Source organism: Malurus melanocephalus, unplaced genomic scaffold (assembly GCF_030028575.1).
Source record: "Malurus melanocephalus ecotype Western Australia unplaced genomic scaffold, MMel_1.1 scaffold_393, whole genome shotgun sequence".
Lineage (NCBI taxonomy): Eukaryota > Metazoa > Chordata > Aves > Passeriformes > Maluridae > Malurus > Malurus melanocephalus.
The window spans coordinates 393887-414020 of NW_026623625.1; the positions used below are offsets into that span (position 1 = coordinate 393887).

Consider the following 20134-nt stretch of genomic DNA (forward strand, 5'->3'; position numbering starts at 1 on the left):
AGCAGGATGACCAAGGGTYGAAGCACAGACCAGAAATACAGTCATTTCCTTCTTGCAGTCTYWAGKATCTTTCATTTGGGTTTTTTTTTTYCYYCCCMWWAAAAAATACTGAGCCCAGGTYAGTGGTTGTCTCTGCKGYTCTCAGTGCCCAGTGGTGGGGTGCTGTGGATGGGGGGATGCTGTGGGTGATGCTTCCAGTTAGGGCCAGGGCGCAGAGCTGGGACCTGCAGCTTCTGGGAGCCGCAGCTTCTGCTTGTTCTTGGCTCAAAGGTGGCATCTTTTCCCTAATTGTTTGTGCAAAACACCCTTTTCTGTGAGAGCAAAATGTGGATTCTTTCATCCTGACCAAGGGCAGGGATCTCCCCRTCACCAGGGCATGGAGGGACCGAGGCTGTGCCAGGGGCACCGGTTCTGCTCAGGCTTGGAGAGGAGTGGTTTGGTCAAATTCATCTGGTAGCACTGATTCTTTGGCTTGGGGCAGCAGTGTCACCACCGTGTCCTTACTGGTCCTTGTCTTCCCTCTCCACAGAGCTACACCAAGAGCGCTGCCTTCATCGTTACCCTGCACCCTCTGCAGAACACCACCACTGACTTCTGGCGGCTGGTGTACGACTATGGCTGCACCTCCATCGTCATGCTCAACCAGCTCAACCAGTCCAACTCTGCCTGGGTGAGTGCTGCTGCGCCAGGGCTGTGCTGGCCCCGTGGGTGGCTTTGTCCTGCTCTGTCCCTGTCACTCTGACAGTGCTGCAGCCCCTGCCTTGCTCACTCAGCAACTTCTCCTCTGCAAGGGGACATGGGGCTGTCTGCAGCACTCAGAATTTGTCCCCTGTAAGCAGTTGGAGCTGAAGAGGTATTGATCAGCAGCCCAGCCTGGGTGCATGGCATGGGTGTTAGGCTGACATTGTGTTGACATTGCATTGGTGTTGCATTGGTTTATTGGTGTTGACATTGCCTTGGTATTGTGCTGGTGTTGGTGTTGCGTTGGCTTTGAGTTGGTGTTGTCTTTAAATTGGCCTTGGTGTTCCTTTGGTGTTGGCATTGCTCCAGCAGGTCCATGTGCCCTGAGCTGGTGGCAGYTCTGCAGGTCTCACCTGAGTGGGGCAGAGGGACAGAATCACTTCCCTCTGCCATCTTTCCTCATTACTCAGCTCTGCCTCTTTCTCTCTCCCTGTTATTCAGGGCTGTCTGGGTTACAATATTTAGCTGGATCCTAAATGTTTACTGGTGTAAGACCAACAGGTAATAAATCAACCTTTCCAGCAGGCAGCTCYGAAAGGTGACTTGGAGGGTACAGCCCTCACTTGAACTACGCTTTGCCAAGGGAAGTTTTAATATCCAAATTATAGTTCTGAGTCTGGAAGGCTTAGAGATCTCGGAGATTTATAGCCCCTATTAATAACCAATTATTCCTCAGACACGTTTGCTGTGCAGTTGGGCCCAGGCCGTGGCTGACCCGCGTTGCTAAATGCCCTGTGAAAGTGTGGTGACAAACATCATATATTTTGTGTCGGTGCTGGTTTCCCAGCTGTCACACTGTGAAAACAATCTCATCCGTGCTCCAGGGACCGAGCCATCCATCAGTGCCATGACGGACAYGGCGAGGGGGATTTGCTCCCCAGGGTTACAGGCTGGGATTGCTTTGGCTTGGTGGGATGTCCTGGCCATGGGATGAGGAGGGCTGGCATCCCATGTTGTTGTCGCAGCTGGTGGCAGTGGTTCCTAAAGACAGCAGGGCTTGAGAGCCCACTGGAAGCAGCCCAGCCCTGCTCTGTCATTGTGCAGGATCAGGTCTATGCTGGAACCAGGGCTCAGCCATCCTGCACCCTCCTGGACCAGCAGGGTCTGTTCCCAGGAATGTCAGATGCCGTGTCTGTGCAGTGGGAAGGGGATGTGTGGACACTGCAGGTGGACTGGCCTTTCATCTGTGATTCCTCAGTGAGCTGAGAGATCCTCCAGCCATTGAGGTGCTGTGTGAGAAGTGGCATCATGGTTGAGCAATGCACCCTGGGGCCACCCCGTGCCAGCAGCCCCTGCTGTCCAGCACCAGCCCCTCCCTCACAGGCGTGTCCCATCCCCGCTGTCCCAGCCTGCATTCCCTGGTGCTGAGCCCTGCTTCTCTCCACAGCCCTGCCTGCAGTACTGGCCCGAGCCGGGGCTGCAGCAGTAYGGCCCCATGGAGGTGGAATACATCTCGGGAGTGGCAGATGAGGACATCGTGTCCCGGCTCTTCCGAGTCCAGAACATCACACGGGTGAGCTGCTTCACACCACTTACAGAATTCCAATGTGGTTTKTGGGGGAAGGGGACTTTCAATCCGTGTTATTCCTGCCATGGGCAGGGACACCTTTCACTATCCCAGGGTGTTCCAAGCCTCATCCAGCCTGGCCTTGGATGCTTCTGTGGATCCAGGGGCAGCTAGAGCTTCTCTGGGCAGCCTGTGCCAGTGCTTGATAGCCCTTTTGGTGGAGAAATTTTCCCCTAATACCCCATCTAAAACTGCCATGATGCAGCTGGAGGCTGTTTTCTCTTTTTTCATCACTTGTTACCTGGGAGAAGAGACYRACCCCCACCTGGCTCCAGCCTCCTTTGAGGGAGYTGTGGAGAGCAATAGGACCCTCCCTGACTGCTGGGGTCTCCAGCCTAATTCAGTTCCTCCAGGGGAGGCAGCCCCAGCTCTCCTCCTGACAGAGGGGAGCCTGTGAAACTGCCATTGCTAATCCAACCTCTCTGGAATCCACAGCTCCTTGAAAGGTGTTAGAAAACCGCAGGAAGACCTTTTCCTCCTGCCTGAAGGTCCATCCCTGCCCTGCCACACACAGAGCACAGGATGGACACTCCCCACATGGGCACAGCAGCTCCCCTGACACTGGCAGAGCCYTTTCCCTGCAGGATGAGAAGATCCACCCAGATCTTTACCTGCTGTCAGTGTTGCATGGCTGGTTCAGCTTGCCTTGRAAGGAGGGAAGTGCAGGGCGGCAGGGAAGGGATGTGGACTGTGGTACATGGAAAGAAGCAGCTGATTTACCTACAAATGCCAGCCAGGAGGAGGTGGCAYCCCTGAGGTCTTTAAACTCCTGATGGTTGCCAAGAGGCTGAGGCCAGTGCCTCAGTGAAGGTCACTRGGCAGATGGGAATTAGGGAGCTTGGAAGGGAACGTGTGGCTTGGCTGATGGCCCAGCTGGGAAGGTGCTTCGGCGGGGTGGCCGAGGCCAGAGGAGATAAATCCTGATTATCTGGACTCAATGCAAAGAGGGTTTTGGGTCACGCTCCTCGAGGGAGCATCTGGCATTTCCTGGGTGTCAGCACAAAATCCTACACCAAATATGCTCAGCTCTCAGGTGGTAGAATATACTCRGGGCTAAATTAAAATGCAGCGTGATGGAAATCTCTGGATCTACGAGGAGATTCCTCCAGGGAGCAGATTGYTGGAGCAAGGTTTATAAATGCATGGAGCCACATTGTGCCAAGCCTTGCTAGAGTGGAGATGGGCTGGGGGTGTCACAAGTGCTCCAGAGCTTTCAGCTCAGCTTCCAAACTTTCCTTCCTGGGCTGTCAAAGGAGTCTTCTTCCATTTTAACTCCACTTATTTGTTTCCYTCCTTCCTCTGCCTTCATGACTTCCACCTGGAAGCAAGAACTGGAGCCTGGGGTGGTCAGCCTATCACAGGCACATCAACAGCTCACATCAGAGTTCACAGAAAGGTTCGGAAAAGCCCCTGTTTGGGGTGTGCAGGTTGGAGTGGGCACCAAATGTCCCCAGCTCCATGTCCCCAGGARTACCAAATCCCCCACAGGAATAGCTGGTCCTGCTGAGTGGGGAAGGTCTGGAGCTCATCCTACTCATCAGCCACTTGAAACTGGGTGGATGGGGCCCTCCAGAGCTGGGTAGCCTCTGCCATTTGTGCCTGACCCCTTTCTCCTCCACATGCTGTGAGCCCCTGCCTGTGTCTGGAGAGGGTGACCATGGTCTCGTCCCATCCCATATTCGGGATGCTCTGAGTGCTCCTGARCGAGAGCCCCACAACTGCCTGGCTAAAGCCTGCTCAGCTCCGTGGCTGTAATCCTCCTCCTGGATCCAGCTAACCAGATTAGCTTTCCAAACTAACCAGATTACCAGGTATTAAGCTCCCGCCTCCGTGGCAGCTTCTCAGCAGCCTCATGGTTTACAGCAAGCACGACAGAACCRCATCCCATGGATCTTTGGCATGCAGAGAGAAGGATGTGATGGAGAAGCCTTGGAGAGGCTCAGGGGCCTGGGAACAGGTTATAGGGGATGCAGAGACAACCCAAGATGCTGTGGGGTCAGATAAACAACATCAGTGGAGCTTCTCCCAGGCAGAATGGGGTGGTGGAACCAGAGTGAGCTGGAGGAGGCGCCTGAACCATCCATCTTAAAGCACCAGGAAAGGGTTTTCCTCTCTTCCTCTACGGTCCTTGCGTGGCAAACCTCTCCTGCCCTCTGGCAGACCTCCAGTGAAGACAAATGAGGGCAGCCCATGGGTTCCAGCTGATGGGTTTTGCTTTTCCAGTTGCAGGAGGGGCACCTGATGGTCCGGCATTTCCAGTACCTGCGCTGGTCGGCCTATCGAGACACCCCAGACTCCAAAAAGTCCTTCCTGCACCTCCTGGCRCAGGTGGAGAGGTGGCAGAAGGAAAGCGGTGATGGCAGGACGGTGGTGCACTGCCTGTGAGTGTCAGCTGGGGAGAGGGATCTGCTGGGGGACGTTCCATGAGCACAGCTCTGCCTGGAAATGCTCTGCACAGCCCTCGCTGTCCCCAGATGGGGCTGCCTCTGCCACAGGAACGGAGTGTGAGGCACCCTGTGGTCACCCTGTCAAACCTCCTCCATGAGATGAGTTCTCAGCAGGAGTGGCCCCAACCTGTGCCACTYCCACCACTTGCTGGTCATCACGGGGGGATGGAGAATTATGGAATGGTTTGGCTAGGAAGGGACCTTAAAGCTCATTGCAGTGGGCAGGGACACCTTGTGCTAGATGTGCCCCAAGCCCTGTCCAAGCTGGAGATGGTTCCATTTCCTCCTCCCGGTGGGATTGGCTCACAAACAYYGTGTGRACTCCCCTCGGGTGGGACCCGGCAYGTGCACAGATGGGGAGAGACAGCAGGCAAGCCTTTAATCAAAAACTAATTACAGCCTTGTCCATCTTCGTTAGCTGAAGGGTAATTGGAGAACATGCTTTATAAAGCTCTGGCATCGTGTTCTCTTCTCTCCCTGTTCCTGTTGCTGCCAGGATCAGGTGTGGTGGTGTGGGAACAAGGCTTCAGCCAGGAATTGGGGAGATTCCCAGTGCTCTGGTGGGATGTGGCATGGTTCCTGCAGGCAGCAGCACCAGCCCAGGGTCACCCTACGCAGGGCAGGAGTGACACAGCAGCACCAGCCCAGGGTCACCCTATGCAGGGCAGGAGTGACACAGCAGCACCAGCCCAGGGTCACCCTATGCAGGGCAGGAGTGACACAGCAGCCTCCCCAAGGTCACACGAGGATCTGATCCAATGCAGGGCTGGAAGCTGAACCCAAATGTCCAGGATCAGCCTTGGTGGTCCAAAAAGGTGTTTTCATGCTCTTGTGAGGGCTGGAGGGCAGAATCATTGTTCTGCCACCCCATGGGGCAGGTTCAGGTCCCCAAGTTTGGGTATGAGYCCCTGCTCTGGGACATCCCCTGGGATGCAGGGTCAGATAGAGAAGACCATCTGTCCTTAAAGGGAGCAGGAAGGAGCTCTGACACCACCTTCTCAGCCCTGACATGAGTTGTTTCTCCCACCAGGAACGGAGGTGGCCGSAGCGGCACCTTCTGTGCCTCCACCATGATCCTGGAGATGATCAAGTGTCACAACATGGCAGATGTTTTCTTCGCTGCTAAGACCCTCCGCAACTACAAACCAAATATGGTGGAGACCTTGGTAAGCACCAGACCCTCCCTGTCCGCCCTGGCTGCTGGTCCTGGCATGGAAGAGAGGTGCTGGGGGTGCTCACCTCCCAAACATCACCTTTTCCACCCCAGATCCTCATGAGCATTGTGGGCATCCTCACGCCAGCACCGTGCTGGGATGGGGCAGGGAAGTAATGCAGCTCCTCAAAGCAGCCTTGGGCATGTTTTCATCCTGCCATGCCAGCATGACCTCCGAGTCAGTGCTGGGGTTGATGGAAATCCTCCCTAGGAGTCATAAGGCAGGTTCACATTAACTCACAGGGTGGTTCTTTGGAAGGTTTGTGTTGTTGGGAGCAGCTCTGAKGTGGAATCAGATAAAATCCTGTTGGAAATATAAAAGGGAATGAGCATTTGGAGTGAAATGAATGGGTGCTGCTGGGAGTGATGTGTCCTGAGGAGGAAGCTGGAGCTGGCAGCAGGTCAGGGCAAAAAGCCCCTGCCCTAATTCAGGCCCTCGATGATGGAACAGGGGGTGGAGCAGCCACGTGTCCATCCCTGTGGTGGAGGGATCCAGGTGTCTCATGATATTTTAAAAGCAAGTCAGCTGGAAATGTTTACTCTGTTTGGATTATAAAATCCCTAAGTTGCAAAATGAAATGGTTTTGAGGAGGGGATGTGATTTGCATTAGGAATTAAAAGTGGAGGAGAAGGTGAGGGAGGGGAGAGGGAAGCAGGGGGAGGGAAGCAGATAATGGAAAGATGATGTGACAAGCATGAAGCCACAAGACCCATTGGGCTAAATTGCRAAGGTATTAAAAAAAGGCAACATTTCCCATCAGGACACGAGCATCCTCCCGCCTCAAATGAACCTGAACCAGCTATTCTGGGAACCTCAATCTCCCAGAGTCACCGGGAGGCCGGATCCGTGCCTGGTGTAAGGAGCTCAACCCAGCAGAGAGCCCTTCCCACTGCCTGTGCCTCTTCCCCCTCCGTTTGCCCCGGGGGTTATTTTTATATGATGATGAATGGAAACAATCCCTTTCCTTAATCCAAAAAGCATTATGTGCTTTTAATCTGGGCTGTCACAGCCTCCTCGCTTTGAAGTCCCTTCTCCCCCTCTGCCCACCTGGGATCCCAGAGCCGCCCACCCGTGTGGGATAACAGGTTTTTCATGTGGTGCTCAGGCTCCAATCCCCATCCTGCAGCTGGGATTTGGGGAGATGAGCTCTCCCCTCTCCTTCCCTGCTGTCCCAGAGCTCTCCCACCTGATGTCCCAGTGCTTGTAGCAGCACCAAAATCCTGATTTATTTGGGGTTTTCCCCGCAGTCTGGCTGATWTTGCTCGTTGAAGCAGCATCTCACGGGGTGAGCAGTGCCACGGGTGAAGCTCTCCTGTGGTGTTTGTACTGTGAGTTGAACGAGGGTGGGAGAGCAGGGACAGGTCCTGGGAAGGGATGGATGGATCCAGGGATGGATGAKTCTGCCTTCACAAGTCCCAGGTCAGGGATTTCCATTACAAAACCAGGAGTCAGCCACTCTGGGCCTTCCCTTTGGGCAGCTGAGGGGGCCTGAAGGGTGGGAGGACGCTGACATGGATGTCTCAGGAAGAGRTGGGAGAATGAGCCTGGTCCTGCTGGACAAGAGAGTTTGTACTGAAGGAGTACTGAAGGAGTGTCCTGGCAGCCAGGGCAGGGCATCTCCATCCCTTCAGACCATGGATACCACGTCTGGGTGCTCTCCCCCTTTCCAGCCTCTGCTGAACTCAGAAACAAAAACTCCTCCATTTCCTGCCCAAGGTTTTATTTTGGATGTCTCTGACCCCAGAGTGTTCCCCTGGCTCTGCTGCCATCTGATTGGCACCTGTCAGTCACTGAGGTGATGAGGCTCTGAACCCCCAGTGCTGGGTGTGTACCAGGGGTGCTGAATAAAGGTATTTTCTGAGTAAGGGGGTGTTGCAGGTGGAGGTGCCTGGATTTCAGCATGTGTGGTTGGATCTGGGCACCATCCCCTGCCCCAGCAGTGACTGTTGTTTGCCCAGAGTGTGGTTTTTCCTGGCTGTGGCCTCAGCAGGACTGTCACAGGCCGGGAGAGGCTGGCAGGTGTTTCCTTAGGGCTGCTGACGTGTTTCCCTCAAACAGGGACTGCTTTCTCTCAGGAGTATAACGTGATAACGTGCCTGTTCTCTCCCTGCACAGGAGCAGTACCATTTCTGCTAYGACATTGCACTGGAATACCTGGAGTCCCTGGAGAGCAGATAGCACCTGGCCACGCCAGGGGCTGGTGCAGGGGCCGTGCTGCCACCGGGACATGGGGAGGGAAACGGCCACGGAGCCACAGGGAAACCCTTYGGATCCAGGAAACGACAGGACCTGGGGATGTGTTGGCCACTCTCCATCTTCATCCTCCACTCTCCCTCTTTCCTCCCTGCCCTGGCTGTGTCTGAGTGGCCACGTGTGGATCCCACAGCTCATCCTGCTCCTTGGAATCCTGTGCAGGGTGTGACCCTGCGCTGCTGGTGGGGTTCTGAAACAGCTGCAGAGGAGCCAGAGGGGCCGAGGCTGTGTCCCAGCAGGGCAGGATGGATCCTGGAGGTGTYGTTCTTTTGTGTGTGGAATTGAAGCTGCTCCTCGAGGAACCTGGAGGCTGCCGGAGGCTTTCCCTCGGTGTGACTTGCTCTGAGCCGGAGCAAAGACCCCCAGGAGCACTTGAGTTTCTGCCCCTTCACGCCATGAGTTTGATCCTGGCTTGTTTTGGTTCTGTGAGTTGTGACCCACTRTGTGTCCAGCCCTGGACAGCCAGGGAGGGGGGAGGGCAGGGGTGGGGGGCACTGGCCATGCAATGTCCCTTTGCAGGGACCAACCCAAACCCTCCTGGTGCTTCTGCAGAGCTTTTGAGGGGATGGTTCCCCAGCATCTCCATSCCTCCTTCTCCATCTGAAGCAGTGAATTCCTCCTGATGTCCCAAAGGCACCGGTCCTTGGGTTTGTTTTTAACCCTTYCCTTGTGCATCACTGCATTTGAAGSAAAATTCTCAAAATTTGGGTCCAKGGCAGATACTTCCTGGATGCTGCCCCCGGGCAGTTGATTCTCTTGGCTTTTGCTGGGCCTGGTGGGGCAGGAGGGTTGGTTTGGGGTGGTGTTGGTTGGGGCTGAGCTGTGCCAGGGCCTTGGCCATGTGCTGGGGCTGGACAGGCAAGGTCCCACACTCCTGTGCCACCAGGGCTGCCCRCTGCAGGTACCTGATGCTTTTTAGCTCCATCCTGCTGCAGGTGGGTGTGAAATGGCACTTTTTCCATCTGATGTTATGGTAATTRACAGGGATTCTGCTCTCAGCCTGGTTGTAATAAAGTAAATAGCCTTGGGMAGGTTCAGCCAGAGGGATCCAGGTATGGGTGTTCCAGCACCATCCCAGACCTTGGCTCTCTCACCTGCTCCCTGAGGAATTCACAGCCTGACAAGAACTTATTCCAAGGGCTATTTGACATCATTCCTTCTCTCCATCCCTGCCCTGTGCCCATTCTGCCTCATCACCAAAAGGTCCTTTTTCCCCAGAATGGTCCAGTTACACCAGTACCTGGTTACACCAGTACTCCCATCAAAAGCCATGACTTGGGATAAATGAGTGTCCTTTCCCAGTGCCCGTTTCTCYATAGATGTCTGTGCTGTCCTGGGGAAGGTGCTGCGGGTGGCTGCTGAGAGATGCAGAAATTGTTTTGTTTTGTATGAAAATGGCTGAGCTGAGCCTGTGAAATCCCTGGGAATGGCATGGTTTGGGGGCTCTCCAGCCCTGGGTGCTGCTGCCTGGGCCACCCCCATCCTTCCTGCAGTCCCGAGGGAGRGAGCGTCCCACAGAGCTCCCCAGGTACAGCATTGCCAGAAAGAGGAGAAGGAGGAAAACTGGAACTCCATTTAGTCCTGCAGAGACAACAGAGACTGGAGGAGTTGTATATATGTTTTAAAATCAAGATTTTTTTCCTTTTTATTTTATTTTGATAYCTCCTTGCTGGGTGTCTCTGGGTTTTTTAGGGCATCTCTGGTGAAGGACAGATTTTGAAATCCAATGCTATGAATCCCAATCCATCCCCAACTCCTACTGAGATGCTCCTCTGACACGAGGCAAGGACATCCTGTACATAGAAATATAAATATAGAAATCTATATATAAAAATATAAATACTGTTCTTAAGATGAATAATGTTTATTGGTATTACAGATTGGAGTGGTGCTTTTTTTTTTTTTTTTAATAAAAATAAAACAACAAAAAAAAAAGGAAAAAAAATAAAACCCAAGAAAAANAAAACAACCAAAAAAAAAGGAAAAAAAATAAAACCCAAGAAAAACACCAAATTGGAACAGTTTTGTCTATATGCAGAAAAACTGATCCTAAAAGCTGGCAGCATCCAAGAGCTGCTGCCTGAGGGATTTGGGACCATGAGGCAGCTCCACCAGGAAGGAGGWTGGAGCAGTGGGAGGGACATGTCTGATGTGGATCGTACCACGCACATCCAGCTGTTGTTAACTGTTTTTTTATTATTTTGTTATGATATTATTATTTTTGGCTTTCTTTCCTTTTAAGAAAATCAGTTGCATAAATAAATGTTCCAAATTTATGATGGCCTCTGACGTTCTTTGCTGGCTCTGAGCTGGGAGCTGTGATGTGGGGAGCCCTGAAGAAGCATCTCTCTCAGCCGTATCTTTTAAAAGATATTTAACCTTTTAAAGGGTATTTTGGGGAGTAGATTTGCAGGGTCAGATTCCTACAAAGCCTTCATGGCCCAGAGGAGATGGGGTTGCTTTGCTGTTGGTGTCCTCCTGGAGATCCTGGACTGGGCAGGGTTTCCTGGCCACCCTCAGCTTCTGATGGAGTTTCCCYATTGCTGGAAAAGGAGTCTCAGAGCATTTCCCAGCTTGAAAATGAAATCCTGTTGGAAGAAGAGCCTTCAGGAAAAGTTCCTGCATTGTCTTCAGTGATTTATTTATGAAGAAGCAGCCTTCAGATAAATGTGTTGTGATATGAAACACTTCCAGTAACACTTGAGTCTTCATTTAATGGAGACTAAGGAAAAAAATCTAATTGACTTGTCAGGATTGTTTTTCATTTTTAATTAAGACTTGTGAAGGAAGAAGTAATTACACTTTACCAATAAATAATGAAAAGGGGGATAATGCAAATTCAAAGCGAGTCCTGCCCTTGGGAAGGGCTCTGGGTGTGTGGGGTCAGCCCTGGCAGGGGGCTGTGTCCCCTGTGTCCCCTGTGTCCCCAGGGCTGTCCTGGAGGGCTCAGGCTGCTCTGAAGAGAGACAGCAGCTGCTCCCACCAGACGCTGTCAACTGTGGCTCGTTCAGGTAAAAAAGGGAGCAGTTCTGGTGGGACAAGGCTGGTGGCCACTGGGTTTGGTGGCCCTTGGGCATGCTGGGAGCTCGGGGAGGGGGGTGGCATCACTGTCCTTCCTCACTTCATCCCTGCAACTTCTGGAAGAGGCRTGGACAGCCCAGAGAGCCAACAGGGTTTTGAAGCCAGGACAGGAGAAGCAGTCCAGGTGCTCATCCTGTGGAAATGTCCTGAGATGTCCCTCTGTCCCACCTCTGATTCCGCAGCCCGTCCTGGTGAGTGACCTGTGGGGGCAGCTGGGGTGGGATGGAAGTGGAGCCCTTTCCCTGCTCTGCAGAGCCAGGAGAGCTGGGATGGGATGGGATGGGATGGGATGGGATGGGATGGGATGGGATGGGATGGGATGGGATGGGATGGGATGATGGGATGGGATGGGATGGGATCCCTTTCCCTGCTCTGTAGAGCCAGGAGAGCTGGGATGGGATGGAGGCAGAGGCCTTTCCTGCTGGGCAGAGCCAGGAGAGCTTGGCAGGGTTGGCTGGAGGCGCTGGGGTCCTGCTGCTGCTCTGCCAACCTGGACGGATCAGAGCCGCTCCAAGGGAGCTCTTTGCATTTCAATAAMGGCTCCAAATAGGTGTCCAATGCCCAGCTCCCGGCTCTGGGGGATTGCCTGCCAGCTCCACGCCTCCTTTGTACTGTTATCTGCAGCACACACGCCCTGGCAGAGCTGGTGATAATTTCCCTAAGCCAATGTCATGGTATTGTTGGAGGTGACCTGGATATTCTCATTCCATCCACAGGCTGGGTCCCTAATCCTGCTGCCAGCCGGGGTGTGTTGGGGAGCCCAGCTCCAGCTCTGGCGGGTGTCAGCAGTGCCATGGAGGTGGCAGGTGGGGATCCTTGTCCTGGGGGGAGCAGTGTTCCTGGTGGATGTCCAGCTTTGTCCTCCCCAGCCCCACCAAGGCCATCCTGCCCCTGGAGAGCCACAGCCCCAGAACACTTTCAGGACAGGGCGAGTGTGCTGGTAATGTGCCTGATCTCACCCACCCAAGGCAGTCACAGCAATCGTGGGCAGGRATTGCCTTTCCTCTTCTCCCTCAGTGCTTCAGGGGAAGCTCCCCAGCGTGGGGGTCCCATCTGGAGCACCCACCCCTGTCCCTCCCAGCAGCTCCCGGCACTCCAGCCCTCTGAGGTTTTGGCTTGCTCCTTTTGATGTGGCATTTGGACGCTCCCCTGAGCGAAAGGGCAGAGCACAGGCAGGGCTGGGGGAGGGCGTGTTAAACCCTCCTGATTAACCTTGGCCAATAAATTCATTAAAACGAAACCTAAATTCAATTAGCTCCAGTGGCCCATTTATCACCTGGGATGTCTCTACGAGGCCAAGAGCTGCCATGGCTTAGGCTGGGCTCATCCTCTCCCTCCCTTCTCTGATCCCTGTCCTGCAGAGACCCTGCTGAGCCTCCACGCTGCCTATGCCTGCCTGATGAGGTGGAATGGGGACAAACCTGTGCCACTCTTGTTCCCGGGCCCCCCGTTCATGCTCACGTGGTTTATGTTCCGGGCACAGGTATGGAGAGGGATGGCTCAATGGGGTCACCTTGTGGGGTGACTTTGCTCCCATGGACAGCCTGGCTCTGCAGGGATGGGCACGGGGAGCAGAGGCTGGAGAGCCCCGTCCAGGGATGTGCCCACCTCCCTGTGCCATGATCCGGTGGCACAGACACCACGCTTTTCCAGAGATTCCCATCTCTCCAGTACTGCAAGTGCTGTRGGATAATTTATTTAAGTAGCCTTAACTGGGCTGTAATCTCTATGCTGCTCATGTTACCYCTAAATGCTCCATCCAAAGGCTCAATGGGAAGAATTTGTATTTTGAAATAAATATTTTCTCACTGTGTGCAAAATATCTAATCATGTATTTATCCTTAAGTACTTTCAAAAGTCAACATAATTATTCCAGTCCCATTAAGTTTAATTTGCTGTAAATTATGCATTTAGCTTTAAGCTGAGGTTGTTGGTTAGAGTCAAGATAAAGCTCTTGCTATTCATAAAGCAGTATTCCAGCACAGATACAAAACACAAATGCTTGGACAAGAAAATCCTGCTTGAGAAGTTTGGGGAGAATTTAAAATAGGGAGGTTAACAAAAATATCTGTAGAGTGAGTGTTTAATCACAGATGTGTGAGTGCAGTCAGTCAACTAAAATGAGCTCCCAAACAGCTTCTGRAGGCCTGGCCTGCTGAAAGAGTTTTCCTCTAGCTAAAAAATTTGATACTTTTTTCAGGACACGGTTTTGAAAAACAAATTAATCATTTAACTTTCCTCTTAGTGTYGTATCTTTGAGGTTCACGGGGCAGGGAAGGTGTTCCCACTGGAAGAGCTGGAACAGCTTTTACCTGTGATTTATCTGTGGTCTCAGGCGTCTCTCTGATGGCAGCGACGGCTGCACAGTTGGCCCGTCTGTGTCAATGTTCTGCATCCAGGTCTCCATGTGCCAGACCCTCAGCATTTCAGGGTCAGTGGCCAAGTGATGTTTTTATGTCCAGTCCCAGGAGGTGAAGAAAGTGGTGGGAGAAGCCCAATCCCAAAGAAACGGCGCTGGTGGAGCCAGAGGATTGAGCGATTTCCTGTCTGCTGSTGGGCTGGAGGATGGTCCCTCAGGTAAGACAGGAGTTTGTCAGTGGTTCTTGGTGCACCTTCAGGAGATCGCTCAGTGCTTCACCTCTYCCTTCCTGACCCCAGCACAGCTTTATCTGGGCTGCAGTCCTGGGGCTGTTCCTGGTGAAGGGCTGAGGGCAGCCCCTGTGCAGGGCAGAGCATCTCCCTTCACTCACTGTCACCCTGGGGACAGTGACACTGTGTCCCCTGCCCTGCCCCAGCCCTCCATCCATCCATCCATCCATCCATCCATCCATCCATCCATCCATCCATCCATCCATCCATCCATCCATCCATCCATCCCCCCACCGATGCTCCACCTCAGGATGCTACACAGAACCAGGGCCAGGTGGAGGCTGAGGGAAGCAGAGAGGAAATGCTGCATTCAAGACCATGAAACCCCCAGGAGTTCCACACTGARGGTTGCAGGTGATCTCCAGACCAGGTCAGGTCAGGCTGCTGGGCAGTGCCAAGGTACGAACTTCCCATTAAATTATGTTCCCCATTTCGCTTCCTTTTTCCTGAGAGCTCTCCAAGACCATTAAGGGAAGCAGGAGATGTTTGCAAGGTTAAGAGACTCGGTGTCTCAGCTCACCAGAAGGTTTGCAGTAATTTACAGCTGTAGGCAGCCACTGCTCTTCATGGGGGGAAGGGAAATGCAATTTAAGAGAACACAAATAAATAAGAAGCCACAGCAGCCAACGCTCTCTGATTTAATCCCGACTCACAAGAAAGATTTATTCTGTTATCTGACAGTTTGATCACTCCAGGAATCCCATAGGTCAACCCATATCTACGGTTATTATCTCTGGGCTGTTTCCACCAGGATRCACAGGAAAGATCTGTTAAAGAAATGAACCAAAGAGGGCATTGATAGGAGCGTAATGGATGGGACCCGCAGAGACCCTCGGCCTGGAGGCAACTCCAGTGGGGCTGGGGGTGGAAAGGACCCCCAAGCTCCCTCAGAACTGCAGCACTGGCCATCCCAGCTGGTCATCCTGGAGTCAGGACTGTGGCATTGGCCACCCCAGCTGGTCATGCTGGAATCAGGACTGTGGCATTGGCCATCCCAGTTGGTCATCCTGGAGTCAGGACTGTGGCATTGGCCATCCCAGTTGGTCATCCTGGAGTCAGGACTGTGGCATTGGCCACCCCAGCTGGTCATCCTGGAGTCAGGACTGCAGCGCTGGCCATCCCAGCTGGTCATCCTGGTGTCAGAACTGCAGTGTTGGCCAATCTCAGTTGGTCATCCCAGAGTCAGGAGTGCAGCATTGGCCATCTCAGTTGGTCATTGGCCATCCCAGTTGGTCATTGGCCATCCCAGTTGGTCATCCCAGAGGCTGCTGTGTGTGGAGTTGCTCTGGGAGGAACTGGAGGACCTTTCCATTGGGAAAAGCCTCGTGGGACACCAGTGCCAGAGGCCTGGAGTCCCTGGGAGCCRTGCAGGTGCTGGCAGAAGGGTTTTCTCCCGATTCCTCTGGGTTCAGGTGACCCAGAAGGGTGAGTGGGAAGCATCCCGTAAAACCCTGGGGAACAAATGCAGGCTGGAGGCTCACAGGGAACCTGTACTGTGATTCCCACCCTTCCCAAACATCCTGCCCCTCCTTTGTGCCTGGGARGGCCACCAAAAACACCCTCTGGGGCACTTCTTTGCCCATTGGGATTATTTGCTGCAATTTAACCCTTTCTCAGCTCTACCCCACCACTTCCCTTGCTGTCTAATAATTTCCCAGTGCAGAGTGCCTTTTGCTGGCAGAGYTGCCTGGGAATGGCACCAAAAGCCACAGGAAGCTCTCCCACGCAGCCGGGCACGCAGCCACGCAGACATATGCACAGGGAAGAGCAGCTCCAACAAACAGCCCAATGCAGAGACACAAACACACACAAATAAACAGGCTCACACCCCCAGCACCCCTGAAACACGGCCACGGGGGCAGATGCTTCATGGGCCTCCTTGGAGCCACTCAAAAATGCAGGTGGAAGCACAGATTTTCCCCTTCCCTGCTCCCTTAGCGAGAGAAAATGCAAGGCTGRGGCACAAATACCTTGAATTCCCTTCATTTGCTGCCCTGGAGCCAGAGCATTTGGCAAAGGTCCCTCTTGGTTTGAGTTTCTCTGGCCGAAAGTAAATATTGCTGAGCTGCAGAAGCTGAGGCTGTTTGCAAACCTGTCCTTGCCCAATTTCATGCCTTTCACGGGCTTTTTCAGTAAGAGAAAGGCCAGCTAAGGCTGCACAAGGGTGGGCAGGGAACTGCTGGCCCAGGAGACGGTGAGGGATGGGTAGATGGAAGCCTAATTAGTGGAGTTGCTTTAATTGGGCACAGAAAGGGGTTGGAGATCGCATTTTTCTGTGGGAAAATGTTGTTTTTCTTTGATGCAGGGTTTTTCCAGCAGGAACCAAGTAACTGCTGATAGCCTGGCTGGGCTGTGCACACTGTGCCAGGAGGGGAAGGTGTTTGTCTTGGCTYCAAAAGGAGAGATTTTGCATGGAAAAGCCAGCCATGGTTGTTTCCCTGGGAGGAATTCCAGGGGTGAGAGCAGAGGGGCTTTGGGCACTGCCCACCTGGCAGCTGTGAGTGCTGTRGRACCCCAGAATGTGAGGGWTTTATAGGGAAAAGAGAAAAAATGYTGAATGTTCCAAGGGAAGAAAGGAGCAAAGCCTGGAAAAGATCAGGTTGCTCTTTAATTTTTATTTTTTCATTCTGTAATTTTAAACGCTTCCCTCTGAGGAGCTCACAGAGCTCTGTGTTGATGTTGGCTCTTTGGGCAAGGGGGAGGTTTGTGTCAGACCACGAAGTATTTTTCAATCAGAATAAAAAGTAGCATCAAAAGGGGAATGACACAGCCCTGTGAATGTTGGCAGCTGATGTTTCCTGATGCTTTTCCCCAGCCTTGCCCAGCTCCCAAACCCCAGCAGGTTTTGCAGAGCTGGCAGTGGAGTTTGCAGGGAGTTCCGTGGGCTGGTTCCTGTGCTGAGCCCAGCATTTCCCATCTGCTGGTCCAGCAGCTGCCAGCCCAGGCAGTGCTGGGGTCACCATCCTGGGGAGAGGTGAAAGCTGTGCAGATGTGGGCTAAGGTGAGTGCTGGGGTGCCAGGGATGGGTTAATGGGTGGATGTGATGGAATTGAAGATCTTTTCCAACCTGAATCCTTCCGTGCCCCTCCCGTGGGCTGGACGAGCCGTGCTGGTCACACGTGGCTCTTTCTCCCCTCCCGCTGGTTCTCACCCAAAAACGCTGCCTGTGCCAAGCTCTGCTGCAGCTGCTCTGGCTCTGGCTGGGGCTGAGCTCACAGAGCCCTGGCCAGGAGCTGTGAGCAGAGTGGGGAGGCCATAAATGGCCAGAAGTGACCTGTGGCTCCTTCTCCTTTTATCATCCACTCTGCAGGTGATGGAGGCAGCCACGCCTTGCAAAGCCCAGGCACGGGGCTATGCTCCCAGGGACATCCCAAGAGCAGAAAAGTGCTTGTGTGGTCCAGCCAAAGCCAGGCAGTGCTAGGAGAGCAGGAGGAGCTGAGTGCTGAGTTCAGGACAGCAGGAGGGAGGGTTTGCTTGGGGCTGAGCTGAGTTTCTCCATCTCATTTCCCCTCTTGATGTTTCCCTCCTCACCTCTCATGCTCTGTGGATTGCTGCCTGTAATCTGCCCTTACCACACTCCTGAGCACAGCAGAAGGGAAAGGACAGACTGTCCCAAGTGCTGAGTAAACATTGGCAGAGCGTTCCYGCTTTCCTGGTGCCCGGAGCTGGCCAGGTGCCCTGCCCAGTGAGAGCCCTGCGGCCCTGCCCAGGCTGGAYGTGCCAAGGGATCACAGTCTGGGGGCCACAAACCCTGTCAGGGGCTCCCAGGCCCTCGGGATGAAGGGCACGAGTCAGCTTGGGAGGAGAATGTGTTGGGAGCAAGGGGCTTTGCTGTGTCACCTTTGCTGTCCTTGGGGCTGTGTCCCTGTTCCTGACACACCAACAGTGCAGCTCGGCTGTGCCACCAGCAGGGAAGGGCCCAGGCACTCACCCAGGGCTGGCACTCAGTGCCCAGCATTTAATGAGAATCCAAGGAATTCACTCACCTCCAAAAATTGTGTTCAAGGCCGGGGCTGTTGGCAGCTGAGAGCGCTCTGCTGGTGCCAGGGAGCAGCTTGGCAGGGCTGTGTTTGTGTGCCCTGCCCGGGGCTGTGGGCAGCACCAGCTCCCTCCAGCTCACACTCTGCCCCTGCTGCTGCTCCAGCTGCGCTTCCAGACGCTGTCCTGGGGCTCTTACTGACGAGGCTGTGCCAAGAGGATGACCCAGGAAGTGGAAAATTCAATCTCTCATATTTCCTTGGCCCTTCCCTGCCACTTGTGCCAGCAATGCCCACATTCACACACCCAGCAGCAGCAGGGACAGGGATGGAGCAGGGAAGGAGCGGGGAAGGAGCAGGGATGGAGCAGGGATGGAGCAGGGATGGGGCAGGGATGGAGCATGGATGGAGCAGGGATGGAGCAGGGATAGGGCAGGGAAGGAGCAGGGATGGGGAAGGGATGGAACAGGGAAGGAGCAGGGATGGAGCAGGGATAGGGCAGGGATGGAGCAGGGATGGGGCAGGGATGGAGCAGGGAAGGAGCAGGGATGGAGCAGGGATGGAGCAGGGAAGGAGCAGGGATGGAGCAGGGATAGGGCAGGGATGGAGCTGGGATGGAGCAGGGATGGAGCAGAGCTGGAGCTGGGATGGAGCAGAGCTGGAGCAGGGATGGAGCAGAGCTGGAGCAGAGCTGGAGCAGGGATGGGGCAGGGATGGAGCAGAGCTGGAGCAGAGCTGGAGCAGGGATGGAGCAGAGCTGGAGCAGGGATGGAGCAGAGCTGGAGCTGGGCTCTGCCTGCTGGCATCGTAACCGCGGCGCAGTGGGGACGCCAGAAGGGCTTAATGAGGGTTTGAAAGCAACATCTTGTAAAGTTTGGAGCAGGGAGGCCGCAGTTTGATGTGAACATGTTCTCTTGGCAGGGGCTGCCGGGACCCTGCTGCTGCTGCTGCTCTCGCTGGCGCTAATTRGGCAAATTTCCATCGGGCCAGGCTCTGGCCAGCGGCTCCTCCGGCGCGTCCGGCAGGGCCAGCAGCACACTGCCCATGGGGAGGGGACACAGCTCCCGGGCTGGGGACAGCTCAGGTGGCAGCTGGGCCTCTCGGGATGGTGGCAGGGAATCCAGGCTGGATCCTGTCGGGGCAGAGCGTTGGGGATGCTCCCAAACCCCTCGGATCCTCCTTTGCCCAGAGCCCCCGGGCTGGCACAGAGCACCCTCAGGGTTTGACAATGATGGGGCAGCCCAGAGCAGGAGCACGTAAAAACCTTTACGAGCTCGGGATTAATCCCACTTCACCTGGACTCATCTCACAGGCACTTTTCCTTCTCTTGCCACCATCTGCTTCTTTTAAAGCTTGATAAATATTTCCTTTCCCCCACTGTCTCTCCCCTTCTCCTCCTTCTCTTAGGCAAAACCTTGCAATAATCCAGACATCTCTAATAACACCTCCTCTCACCCCAAAAGCACTTTTCATCTTCTTTTTTCCTGGCACAGCTCCACCCCCAGGATGGCTTTGGGGACGAGCAGGGACAGTGAAGGGAAGTGGCGCTGACCTGCCTATGCCACATCTGTCCCCAAGCTGCTGTGGCTCTTTCCAGGCTGTGTTCCCAGAATCTCCAYACCAGCTGTGCCCAGGATCCCTCCCTGGGCCGCCAGGGTGATCCATCTCCTTGCTTTAATGTTTGTGGGCAGCCAGGTCACTCTCAATCTATTGGGGTGTCGTTAAAAGGGAAAATGTTTGCTTTTAGGGCCTCGCTGGCCTTTCTGAGCTACAYAAAAATGTAATGAGCAGCTACCTTGGGGATTTGAGTTCTTGAGGTGAACATGTACAGCTCTGTATCCACAGAAGTGACAGCAGRTCTATAGGGAAGGACCTGATTCAGAAATTGGGTAGGAATAGCCTGGATTTGGTGTTCCTATGGCTGTTGTGGATGTGCAGCTGCTGTGTCTCACAAGATGAAAATCAAAACGTTGGTATTTAAGCCAACACTCCTCTTGTCCAAAGCTCAGAGATGTCATGGCCTCCCCAGTTTGGATTCCCCCCTCTTGGAGACACCCCAGGCTGGGAACAGCCCAGCCCACAGTGGCAGATGGGGTTTGGAGAGGCTCCATCCTCCAGCCCCTGCAGCTCAGGGTGCCAGCAGCCCCTGCCAGATGGAGCGTCCCCGAGCCCTGTGGACACACGGAGACAGGCCTGGGGACAGCT

General features: G+C 54.1%; 1 protein-coding gene across 1 annotated transcript in view; it reads left to right on the forward strand.

Annotated features, from left to right (window-relative positions):
- PTPRU (protein tyrosine phosphatase receptor type U) overlaps positions 1 to 9390 on the forward strand; it is a gene marked incomplete at its 5' end in the record, with an annotated part of 54770 nt that extends 45380 nt beyond the window's left edge. Inside the window, 5 exons of the mRNA XM_057379185.1 lie at positions 530 to 670; positions 2129 to 2254; positions 4532 to 4689; positions 5786 to 5921; positions 8085 to 9390. Coding sequence (XP_057235168.1) covers positions 530 to 670; positions 2129 to 2254; positions 4532 to 4689; positions 5786 to 5921; positions 8085 to 8147 — 624 coding nt within the window. The remainder of the gene's footprint in view (positions 1 to 529; positions 671 to 2128; positions 2255 to 4531; positions 4690 to 5785; positions 5922 to 8084) is intronic.
- Between the last annotated feature and the right edge of the window lie 10744 nt (positions 9391 to 20134).